This window comes from Cajanus cajan, chromosome 7, assembly GCF_000230855.2.
Source record: "Cajanus cajan strain Asha chromosome 7, NIPB_CcT2T_4, whole genome shotgun sequence".
Lineage (NCBI taxonomy): Eukaryota > Viridiplantae > Streptophyta > Magnoliopsida > Fabales > Fabaceae > Cajanus > Cajanus cajan.
This window is the reverse complement of record NC_138523.1, coordinates 21701347-21713413: the sequence shown is the minus strand read 5'-3', so window position 1 is coordinate 21713413 and position 12067 is coordinate 21701347. Positions and strand designations below refer to the sequence as shown.

Below are 12067 nucleotides of genomic sequence, written 5' to 3'. Positions count from 1 at the left end.
ATATATATAAGAAAAATACATTTAAATATTAGTAAACTTATTTTATTTAATAATTTTTTTATAACAAATTTTAATAATTTAATCATTAAATTAAAAAAATTTAATACATAAATAAAATTTTAAAAAATTAAATTCGGTATTAAAAAAAAACCGGTGATGGAGTATTTCGTGTAGCTATTTATGGAAAGGGACAAGCAGCCCACTTCTCCCGTGATCGCTTCGGTTGCCACGATTTAAACCGAAACCAAATCTATTTATCTGTTCACTTTTTGTGTCGACTCGACTCAACTAATTGTACGAGGTACACACACCCTCTGACCCTGTCTCTTTCTCTCTCAAACTAAAAACTAAAACCCATTTTCTTCTCCAAAACCTTCGACCTTCTCTAACTGAAACGCGCTTCCAAGCACTTCTTCTTCTCTCTCTCTCTCTCTCAACTCTCATCATTGCCCTAACCTTCACGCACTATCAAATTCCTGACACTACTGGTGAGCCCCATTGCCCTTTTCCTCCCAAACAACATTCTAGGGTTTTCTTTTTCATATTACTCGGAGCCTGTCCAATATTGTGTCTGAAAAAAATGAGTTTTTTTCGTTGGTTTTTTTAGCGATTCTGAAATTGTTCGGCGAGGTGTTTCTAATCTATTAATTGGTCGTTATTTTATGTCGAGGGTAGTATTTTTAGGAACTTCTCTGAAATTGGGCTCTGTGTCATTGATGCACGCAATGTGCAGCTAGGGTTTAAGTTTAACCCCATCTTTGGCTTGCGTTGGGATTTTAGAAGATAAAGCAAAATTTTGTTATTGAGGGTGCGTGTATTTTTCTGGATTATGTATATGGATTTTTGATGATGATAATGATAATAGGAACCGTTCTGTTTGTACTGGGGGGCATTTAATTAATAACTTGTAAATGTATGAAGATAGAGCGTGGTGGCACAAATTACTGTGTAAAAATTGTTACTGAGGTCAGTTTTTGGTGGTGTGGAGTATTGAGACCGGGCAAGATGGTAAAGGGATGAAACTTGTAATAAGTGTGCATTCGGATAGGAATTATTTTCGTGGTATTTCTCGATTGGGGTATGAATGGATGAAATTGGAATTTTCTGGCACAGGTTATACGAGGGGAATTCTTATTGAGTTTTTTAGTGGCATGCAGTGTGCTAAAAGGTCAAGGAAGTTGATGAGCCAAAGCTGGTGCTGTAGATGTGGTGAAGGAACTAAATGTAACAAGGTTATGGTAGGCTAACTACCCATTAAGTATCGTTTTTGTTGCAGTATGGAGGACTACCTCTAGAGAAACCCAGAGGTTGTCTAAGTCTATGACATTCAAGAGTGTAAACCTGCCTGTCCTAACCCTACAGATCCACTTATATACCTTTGTTTAACTTCATGCGCATATCCCGGTTTTCTCTGTGGTACTCCCACAAACTAGAGTCATTATTGCAGTCTGGGATGATCCCGTAAATCATGGCGCCAAAGCTTACCAATAATGTGGTCATTAGCCAACTGAACTGAGGCTCAGGGGAAGTGGTCGGCTGAGGACCACAGCCCTATAGCCTCAAGTGCAGGGTGTGAAGAGGCTTGCGCAGAGTTGATTGGTTGGCCGAGGACTGGGGTGGTACAATTTTCTATATGTTTTAATTGAAATACTGCTGGGTAGGAGAAGTTGCAAATGCAACTGCAACCCTAATGCATGAAAATTCAAAAGATGTTTTCCAAAGAACATTTGACCTTGGATCATATTTTTATCTTTTGAACTCTGCCATGTCAACATTGTTTCATTGTAAAGTAGTGTTGTGTAATGTTGAAATTTGAATGCATAGAAGCCTGGTCACATTTTCTGGTAGTGCTTTTCAATGTTTTCATATCCTTGTAAGTTAAATTATGTTTTTAGACAATAAGATTTGTCAATACTTGGAAATCCAGCCGAATCAATCATTTTAGAGTGGCTTAAATTGTTAAATAAACTTGAAAGTGAAAATGAAATTTGATTGAAATGAGGGAAGGAAAGATAATTTAAAGATAATGAGGGAAGGAAAGATAATTGCTTGTGCATGAACATCGGAAAAGAACATTTACAAAGTCGAGTCCTCTGTTTGTAGAACCAAGAAATAATTAGGTTACTGTCATTTACTTGTAAAATCTTTTCTTCCAATGCATGAATATCTTTAACCAAACTTGAACTTGGGAGTTTGGAAAAACATGTCATTGTTGTTTCTTATATTAAGTTCCTTTTACATAAAATTAATTCAGGCACTGATGATGATCTTTCTCCGTCAGATCAAAATAGCATTCTGAGAGGTAGCAGTTTTTCTGGCAATGGAAAATCTTCTGTAGCTTCTATTCCACACTCGAAATTGCATTGTAGCATTGTAACATGGAGGCACAAATTCATCAACTTGAACAGGAAGCTTACTCTGCTGTCTTGCGTGCTTTCAAAGCTCAGTCTGATGCTCTTACTTGGGTATATATATTAGTTTCCTCCATGCATTTTAATTATCTTCATATTTGACTGTGTTGAGGATTACCTGTGTATTTTATTTATGTATGCATCAGGAGAAGGAAGGTTTGATAACTGAGCTTAGAAAAGAGTTGAGGGTTTCAGATGATGAACACAGAGAGCTTCTTACCAGGGTTAACTCTGATGAGATAATTCACCGCATTAGGTATTGAAATTATCTGAGTAGTTACAATAATGTAGGAATAAAATTATTTTTGGCTGTTCTTCTGCTTCTACTTTTACAATGATATGTTGTGATGAAAAATGCAATCAGGGAGTGGAGACAAACTGGCTGTTACCAACCGGCAAGGCGCAGCACATCTCAGCCTGTTCATGACATTTTACCAAGTCCAACTGTTTCAGCTTCCCGAAAAAAGCAGAAAACATCCCATTCGGTACCACCTTCTCTTGTATACTATGTGATGTGATGTGAGCTTTAACTGCACATTTTTGTGTTCATATTCAGTGCTGCAATTGTAGTGGGTGCTTTAGGATCCAGAAGCCAAAATCTATAATTGCACTGCACGTAAATTCTTTGCTTGAAAAGTACAAAAAGAAAAAAGATAAATTGATGTCCATTTGGTTTTTAATTTTCCACTAATTTTGGCACCAGGGTCAGTCATTGCCTGCTTTATCTTCAGTGAAGTCTGTACAGTATACGTCTGCAGGACCTACTGGTGGTAGGCATTTCACAAATCGTAATTCTAGTGCTCTTGCATCTAATGAACCTGCTGAAGCAGCAGCCTTTGATCCATTGATTGGGAAGAAAGTTTGGACTAGGTGGCCTGAAGATAACCACTTTTATGAGGCTGTCATAACTGATTACAACCCTGCTGATGTATGTTTAGATCTTAAAATTGCTCTCAAAATCCTTGATTATTGCATATATATATATTTCACCAGCGTAACACCTTTGAATGCTCACTGGGCTGATTGGCTTTTGATATCTGCGATGACTTATGCAGACAAGTCTAATCTTTTTTGACTTAAATACATTTTGAAGCCCTTTAAATGAGCAAGTTTTGATTTTGGTTGTTTTAAGAAAAATTCTTCGTTTTCATCCCTAAAATATATGAAATCATTGTGTTAAGTTTTTTCTCCCTATTGTCATATGATACTTGTTAATTGCTTGTGTTTAATGGAATGTCAAGTGACACTCATTGGTGTCTGAGTGAGATGTGACACTTCTAAAAGAAATTCTAGATCCCTAAAGGAATGTTATTTATGTATCTTTTAATCTTTTATAAGAACCCAATTTAGGATAAACCAACAATTTTACCATTGCATATCAACAGTTGTTGGATCATTATGAATCCCAGTCTGGATCAAGCTTCTCTTTATACTAGGAATGAAACCAAAACATTGTCCCACCTTCCATGCTCATGAACACCCGCTGCAACTTATGGAATTGAAAAGGGATTTCTCCCACCTGAGATTTTTTCAGCCTTAGCAATCCACTCAACAGGGTCTATCCCCATAACACATGCTCTGGCTCGACAATCCAGCCAAATCAGACCATTTGGTGGGAACCCAATTTAGATACACTGACAACTGTATTATTGATTGAAAATGTAAGATGTATTATGGGATAAGCCCTTATAATATCATAGCAAAATCTCCTTAGAGAAGAAAAGGTTCCCCCTCTGCCCAAGTCTGAATATACACCTTAGACTCCCATATTGAAAATACAAACTCTGCATGCCTTTCCTTCTCCCCTCCTACCTATATAACAGACTCCATTATCTCTCTTTTTTTCCTTTTTGTAGCTAGCTCTTCCCTCCTTTCCTATTTCCCAGCTAAGGTGATTCTAAGTGGGCCTTGTACATTTGGGCTACTGGTTATTTTGGATGTTAGAGACCATAAATACAAATTCTGCAACTGTGAAATGAATGATAGAGACCAAAAGTAGTTATTTTGGATTTTGGAAGGATGAAAATCAAAGGAAAAATGTTTTACACGGACTAAAATCAAAATTTATTTATTTTATTGGACCAAAAAGGTGAGACCAATTTTTAAATGGGTGAAAAACAAAAACAAAATAAAAAACAAGGATCAAAATTAGAATTGCTCATTTTTATAGGCATTAAAAATGTATTTAAGCTTTGTTTTTTTTTCATGTGTAAGATGCCTTTTACTTTTTTGGGTTTGGTTTTTCCCTTGAACAGGTGTTATAGAGAATGAAAAAGTATGCAAACTTTTTTATATTAATTTCATTTTGGATAAATTTGTCTCTATGTATTGTCTGTAACCTCTTTGAGTGTATATATTATATACTATTTAGTATTCACCCTTTCATCCAGATGGGAATAGAAAAGCTTAAATGTGATTAGGGCCTAAACCAGGAAGTGCATGGCAGCATGATATTCAATTTTTTAAATAAATTTCATTTAATGTCCAATTTTTGTTATCCATGCAGGACCGGCATGCTTTGGTTTATGATATTAATAAAGTAAATGAGACTTGGGAATGGGTTGATCTCAAAGAGGTATTTATTTCCTATGTTGTACTGCATATATAAAAGCAGTAATTAATTAGGTTTGAACAGTTGCATTAGGTGAAGCACTAGAAAAAACATGTTAAAGAAAAGATTATATCAAATAATATGAAATGATTGAAAAATATTATACTTTTAAAGATGACGACAATAGATAGTAAGCAAATGATTTTGGCCATTAGCACCACCTTCCTTTAAAATGATTCTAGAAGCCAATTTTTTGTATCTTAGTACTAACAGGACATTGAGAACATATTAAAGGTAGCAGAATGATGACGGAACTGGCAGCAGCAGTCTCATAAAAAGTAATTCAAGTCATCCTATCAAATTATCTGTTAATATGGCCTAATACTAAAACTATTTCATCCATTATCCTTCTATTGGCCCTTATCTTGTCTTGCTACCCTGGCAAATCATCATACTCCGATAGCTTATCTTTGGTGGTGATTAACATGTGCCTTCTATTCTATCTCAACTGTTAGATGAGGGTGATATTTAAATTATTAAGTATAAAAAGGTATATAATCAATGATTATAAGAGCTGGTGAATCCATGCTCTGGCTCATGAAGAGAGCATTGTAGATACCATCGCTTATCTTCTCTGGTTTTGTGTTTACTTGTTACCAATTTAGACTCAAATGAACCTTTTTCCTTCCTTGTTTATGCCACATTTATTATTTCTTCTATGTAAAATTGTTCCGCACTTACGTGCTAATCTATTTCGAGGATAAAGGAACACTGCTTGAACAAAGATTGGGGTGGGTGACTTTACAACTTCATCCATTAGTGATTTGAACAAAAAATCAAAAGAAACATGCTGACTCTACATCAGATTAGAATACTGTACAAATTTGAATTCTTTATCGAAAAAATTTGGGGTTATTAAAAAACTTTCTAACATTAAGAAAATATTTCATAATCTAACATAGGATAAGATTTAGGATGTTTTTATTATCAGAATTCCTGTGGTTGTGTTGTTTGGAATCTTTCTTATGAACATGGTTTTTGGACTAATTTGAGATTAGGAGAAGTTGAAGCCTGATTTATGTTATAATTTCCAGACTAGCAATGTTCATTGAGATTTCAGTGTCTTTAGACTTATAACTTACAATTTTCTATTGTTCATAATCGAGGTGTTGAGTTGTTCGTCATCTCAGAGGATTAAAAGTTTGTTGTTTTGGGGGCAAGGATACAAGTTTAAAATAATTTATCCCTAACTCCCTTTTTGAGTGATAATTTTTATTTTGTGCATACACCCTTATACATTCTGAATAAGCTGTATGTGCAAAGTAATTCATGTTTCTTGTTATGCTACAAGTTGCTGGTTCAAGGTAAAAATAAATGCGAATGATTTGATTATTTTTATCCCAAGAGATTATGTAACAACATACAAGTTGATATAAGTCATCGAAATGATCTTTCATATTTTAAGGAAACATATGTCTTGACAATTACAGATATCACCCGAGGATATAAGATGGGAAGGTGAAGATCTGGGCATACACCATAGAAGTGGACACAGTGGGCACGGTCGTGGAGTTAAGAAATTCTTTGGCCATGGTGGTGATTCTTTAGGTGCAGGAAGGGGGAGAGGTCATCCCAGGTTTCAGGCCAGACAAGAATTTCTCCCACCACAAAATGGTATTGGAAGGAGAGTTCTGGATGACATTGAGTTGCTGAACACAGATTCACTAGTTAAGGAGGTAGTATTATGATATGCTTAAGCAACCTTGTTGTGACCAAAGGAAAACAGGGAAATTCTTTTAACTTTTGATGACACTGATGTGTTATTACAGGTGGAAAGGATTTTTGCTACAAGTCCTCCAGATTCAATGGAACTTGAGAAGGCAAAGCAAATGCTGAAAGTACGTTCACCAACCATCCATTATAATTTAAAATCTTTGTTACTGTTCCATGGTTATTGTTCATTCTCTAATTACTGCTTGGATGTTGTATAGGAGCACGAGCAAGCACTTGTTGATGCCATTGCAAGGATTGCAGATGCATCTGATGGTGAAAGTGGTAATAATTAGCCGTCTACATAATCATGCTGCATACTGTTGTGTATTGGAACTCTATTTTTTTTCCTTTTTTCGTTTAGGTCAGACAAAATGAGCTTTTTTGTAATTGAATAAAATAAACATTTTATTATACCATCGTCCGCAACAGATTTTGGCAATTCTCTAACTGGGGAAAAACATTTATGCTTTTCTACATTTTGGTTCAGAACGGTGCAAGGAGCTTTTAAACCCAGAAGTGGGAGACAGTAACGGGAGTAATTAGGGGCCTCTTATTTTAGCTAATGTTTGGATTAGCTTCTTTGGAGAAATAACAGCTTTTTTTTAGCTCATTAGGAGGACTTTGGAATAAAACAATTGTTTCTCACAATCGGTTGCTAAGCAAGTGCTGAGTGCAAATTTGATAATCAAATAATTGATGTATATTTAAGTGTTAGGCTTGTTTGCACAATTGGTGATCACGTTTAATATTCCAGGATTAAGCACGATCATTGTGTGGTGTATGCTTATCACAAATACTTTACAAAGGTTGTAATTATGTTCCTATTTATGTGCCTTATTTACAGATGGAGAACAGCATTTCTTGCAGCACGGGCAATTAATGGAAAGGGGATGAGAGCACAGAAACCAATTGCGTGTTTGGAGATGATCTTTAAGCTCTCATGAAGTCTCGTGGAAGTCTAATTTTGGATGAATGCATAGTCAACTTGTAGAATCCAACTGCAGCAAATGATGGTCTTCTTACTGATGCATTTCTGTCATTTATTTCTTTCCCTTCCTGACTTTTGCAACATGTGTCAGTTTTGTGCTCAATGACGATTTAGAATAGGGCTTTAAATTATCACTTGTCAGGCACATCATTTTTTTTTGTCTGCATTCAACTGTAAAATACTATAAATTATTTATTGTCAAGGAAACCCAACAAGAAATGTAAACAATGTCTGATGTCTTTTCTTTTGCTTGGCTTGTCTTTTGGACATGACTTAAACGAATACTGTCAATGTCTTCAATGCCTCCTATCCCAAACTATTCCTGCAATACAAAATATTGAGACAGTAGGAGTGTAAGCATCTGAATGGAAGTAAAAAAGGAATATTTACTTCATATATGCGGCTTAGACATGTAAGCATCTCATCATGTACCTAAATCCACCAGAAACAAATTAAAACTGAAGTAGAAACGGGCCTTTTATATTCAACGACATTGTTGTAAGATTATATGGTTCAAATTAATTTCATCAAGATTAATTCTACCCGACTTAAAAACAAATGGGCATTTAAGGAATCTGTTTGGTTTACCACAATCCATTTTACATTGTTATATATGTTTCAATGTGCAATTGGTACTAGAAGTAATTTGGATACGCATCAATTATGTTTAACAATTCAAAGTCAACTTTATCCCAAATGGATACTCATCGTATTTGATATCTTAGAACTACAACGCGTTTCACATAATAAATTCTTAGGTACTGGTTTATTAGCATGATTCATATTTGTATAATTATCGAAAAAGAAAAGGCTCACAAAAGCTTTGGAAAACAAGTTTTAAGGAATTAAAATATGGCCAACTTTTATGTCATTCCAGGAAATTTATGCTATGTTATGAAGCCATTAAATGCCGCTACATCCCTTTGGATGTAGATAACTGTCTCACTAGCAATCTACATTAACTTAAACTAACATGGATACTAGCACTATAACTCAAATTAGCAAAGCTACTAGTACTACTCAAATTAACACTGGATGCCATCAATTTCCAGAAGGGCAAGAGTCAGCAAAGCCTAACCTTTATACACATAGTTAATATAGCAATTAAGATAGTTGATTCTATAGAAAAGCTAAATCCTTCTCAAGGAATTTGCTTTAATAATCTTTCCTTCCTATTTAGCTAATTAGAAATAATTCTCCTCTTCTTCCCTACCCCAAAATAATAACAACAATAATGACAAATAGATAAATATGTTCACCGAAGCACAAGAATCCGTTCTACTCCTGCATTAGGCAATGAAGCCTCCCACAAGAATCGCTAATTTCCACATAAATCCCTCTCAACAGCCGTTCAAAGACTCTAGGCTGATCTTGTACTAAAAGGAGCAGAAATTTAGTTGCTCCCAGAGTTAGAAAAATATTGTTCTCTACCTAGAACGTTTACTTCTTGACTATGCCAACAAAAATAAAAAATAAACTAGTTAAAGGGATAGTTCTTACATGAGGCACTGCGCTTTCTATAGTGCAGAGTAAGGGATTTCATTTGCTCAAAATCACCCAAGAATTTCTCAAAGAAAAAAAGCGGAAGAGTTTGATCTATCATCAAACAGCAAGTGTGCAAAATAATAATTGATTGACCTTGCCATTGCTACAGGGAGAAGTTATCAAATGGGTACAACGGATTCTCTAGGAACCTAAGCCTGTCAAAAAGAAATACAAAATAGACACTTCAAAATTGTAGCAGTGCATATGATGACGTTGATTCTGAATCTAAAGTACAAAATTTAGGTGCAATATCATATGCTTTTAGTGTTATTCTTTGATTAAAATTAGAACTTTATCTTAATAAATCAATAATCAAAGTATACATTAAAAAGTCAATACAAATTATCAAGGTAAAACTACATTATTACTTTTATTTAAATCCTCAATATAATCCTAGTCAAGGCCAGTAAACCAATTCAAGGGGACAAATTTTTCATGTGCCTATTTTTTTCTGTTCATAAGATTCACATCTGAGAATTTACCTCAGGGAAACAGAGCTTCTTGCCACTTGATCATGCACCCATTCGTGGTGAAACTACATTTCAATCGGAGAATAACAAAAAAGAAAAATCGCCTACTGCAAATAAATTTTATGCATCATTACACTCATTATCAGTTAACCACTGTCACAGTGTAAAGAATTTTTATCACGCGATCTTTTTACAAGTCATCCAATTACAAACTAAGCTTGTTGACTTTTTATGATATCTGGTTTAAAGTTCATATGAAGAATGATTTCTGTATTAAACTCTTGCTGCGCTAACCAATCAAGTGTGTTCCCCAACCGATTATACAAGTCAGTAATTAAAGTAAGAAAAAAAAAACATAAGGAAAATAAAATAAAATCTATTGTAGTAGAACCTCTAACAAAACTCAAAACATGTGTATGCTATGCACAATCAAAATCTCCACCTAACGGAAACGGAACAAATCTCACACGAGTTTCATGCTTCAACTTCAACTCACGCTAATAATGTCTTGTGTCGGTCGCGCGCCACAAGAACGTAACAGAAAAAAAAAAAAAAACCGAAAAACATCATCAAAGTCCACGAAACTTGACTACGATCGAAACAAACGACAAGTTCAAGCGACAAACGTGAGAACCGACACGTTATGAAGAGGGTTTGAAGTAGGTACCTGAAAATTGAGCAATTTGGAGAGATCTGTGTGCGCGTTCGAAATGCGTCCCTCTCGAAACGACGTCGATCCGATGCGGTTTGGTGAACTTTGAGGATCCTTCGCTGAAGAGGTTGGTTTTGGTTGATGGCAATACGGCGTCGCTTTGCGCCATGTTTTGGTTTGTGGGGTTGAAGATGGGAAATGGAAATGGCGAAACAGTACACATTCGCTTGGCCCCACAGAGTCATCATTCGCGACGTTATTTGGAACCCGAGAGAAACCAAAGCTATTATTATTTAATTCAAAATAACTCTAGAATATGATATTGGAGTGAAATAATGTCAAAATAATTCATTCTATATTTATAATTATCTATCCTTTTCTTATTAAATAATAATTAATATTTTTTTTCCTTTCATGGACACGATATACGATCATAATTGATAATTAAAAATTAATTTTTATCGATAAAACATAATTTTACTAGTCAAATATTATTATTTTATATTAACAAAAATCAATTTTCAACCTACATATCTTACATTAGACTTTATAATTATTGTGTAAAGAAGTTTGGTTAAATAATTAATATATATACATATAATATAAAATTTATATTAACTAGATTTATTGTCACATTTGGTCGGGTATTAAGAATTATTTGGGATAAAAAAATAGATTAGAGTGCTTATCTAAAACATATTCCAACCCACAACATATTCAAGCAAAATCAAATCTATTTGTTAGATAAGTTGAGATTTTTAGAAAGAAAAATACCTAGTTTAAAACGTTAGATTTCAAATTATTCAAAAAATTATCAAAATGAGTATGGATCAATCTATTAAAATAAATATGGAAAATGATATGATAATAGTAAATTTTGTTATTATTGCATTAGATTTTTATTATAATTTTGTGATATTATATACTTATTATCTATTTAATCATATCCGTCTAGTAACAAAAAATTCAGATAATATATATAAAGTCATAACTTCGAATGTTTCTACAATTTTTTATTAATTAAAATAATTAAATATTCTTTAAGGAAGTGTTTGGTATACAATAAATTTTTTCATGTTTGAGATAATAAATTTTGAGAATCATGATTTTTATCATGAAAACCTATTTACTTAATCATAAATGTTTCTTAAAATGTTTTTAAATGTTACATATAAATGAAAAAATTTACTGTATTAAATAAATAAATAAATAAAGATAATGTGATATTTTTATTACATTAAAAAAAATTATTTTTTTTTGAAAAAGTTTGTTTCTCATCCCTCATGAGAATAATTTTGTGAAAAACTTATGCAAAAATCATTCATAGGGAACAATATTTTTTAAAAATGTTAATTTTTTAATAACATCCAAACATATAAAATTAGCATTCCCAATATCAAATCCTCAAGCAATTAAAAAAAATATTGTGTACTGTTCCGGCCAAAGGGTGGACTAGGATTTTTTCCTAGATCGTGCCTTAGAGCCAGAGCATTCAAAAGTGTAATCTGCCTCCTTAGCTCTAGGGTTTTAAGTTTTATAGTTTGTAGTTCGTGGGCCTTCTGGGCCCCGAGAATTTGGGGATTTCGTAACCATTATTATATCAAAGATATTTAACAATCGAGAGGATATCGAGTCGGATGCTGACCGATAAGGTCTCGCCCATAGGGTATACTCGGT

The 12067-nt window shown here is 33.9% G+C and overlaps 1 protein-coding gene and 1 long non-coding RNA gene across 8 annotated transcripts; one reads left to right on the top strand and one right to left on the bottom strand.

Moving 5' to 3' along the window:
- The first annotated feature begins 204 nt into the window (after positions 1 to 204).
- On the top strand, positions 205 to 7973 carry LOC109807782 (protein EMSY-LIKE 1). 7 transcript variants are annotated; one of them, XM_020370407.3, is made up of 11 exons: positions 255 to 488; positions 1158 to 1238; positions 2282 to 2465; positions 2558 to 2667; positions 2776 to 2896; positions 3115 to 3339; positions 4918 to 4986; positions 6453 to 6698; positions 6792 to 6860; positions 6954 to 7017; positions 7580 to 7973. In XM_020370407.3, exons 3-11 carry the CDS (start codon positions 2379 to 2381, stop codon positions 7627 to 7629), a joined length of 1041 nt encoding a protein of 346 aa, XP_020225996.1. In that variant the 5' UTR covers positions 255 to 488; positions 1158 to 1238; positions 2282 to 2378; the 3' UTR covers positions 7630 to 7973. The 7 variants fall into 7 exon arrangements, with proteins under 7 accessions (XP_029129193.1, XP_082915567.1, XP_020225996.1 ...); XM_020370410.3 differs by having other exon boundaries at positions 1148 to 1238; XM_029273360.2 differs by lacking the exon at positions 1158 to 1238 and having other exon boundaries at positions 205 to 301.
- LOC145949488 (uncharacterized) lies at positions 7413 to 11021 on the bottom strand. The gene is made up of 2 exons (XR_014427695.1): positions 10406 to 11021; positions 7413 to 8045 (listed from the first exon to the last, which is right to left on the bottom strand). It is a non-coding gene; the product is annotated as an uncharacterized LOC145949488 (long non-coding RNA).
- Positions 11022 to 12067: the final 1046 nt, after the last annotated feature.

What these genes read in the sequence shown, in the direction of transcription:
- LOC109807782 (XM_029273360.2), top strand. Translation starts at nt 2,379, where the DNA reads ATGGAGGCACAAATTCATCAACTTGAACAGGAAGCTTACTCTGCTGTC. An exon ending in GAGATAATTCACCGCATTAG is followed by an intron (nt 2,668 to 2,775) that starts GTATTGAAATTA and finishes AAATGCAATCAG; the next exon opens with GGAGTGGAGACAAACTGGCT. An exon ending in CTGATTACAACCCTGCTGAT is followed by an intron (nt 3,340 to 4,917) that starts GTATGTTTAGAT and finishes TTATCCATGCAG; the next exon opens with GACCGGCATGCTTTGGTTTA.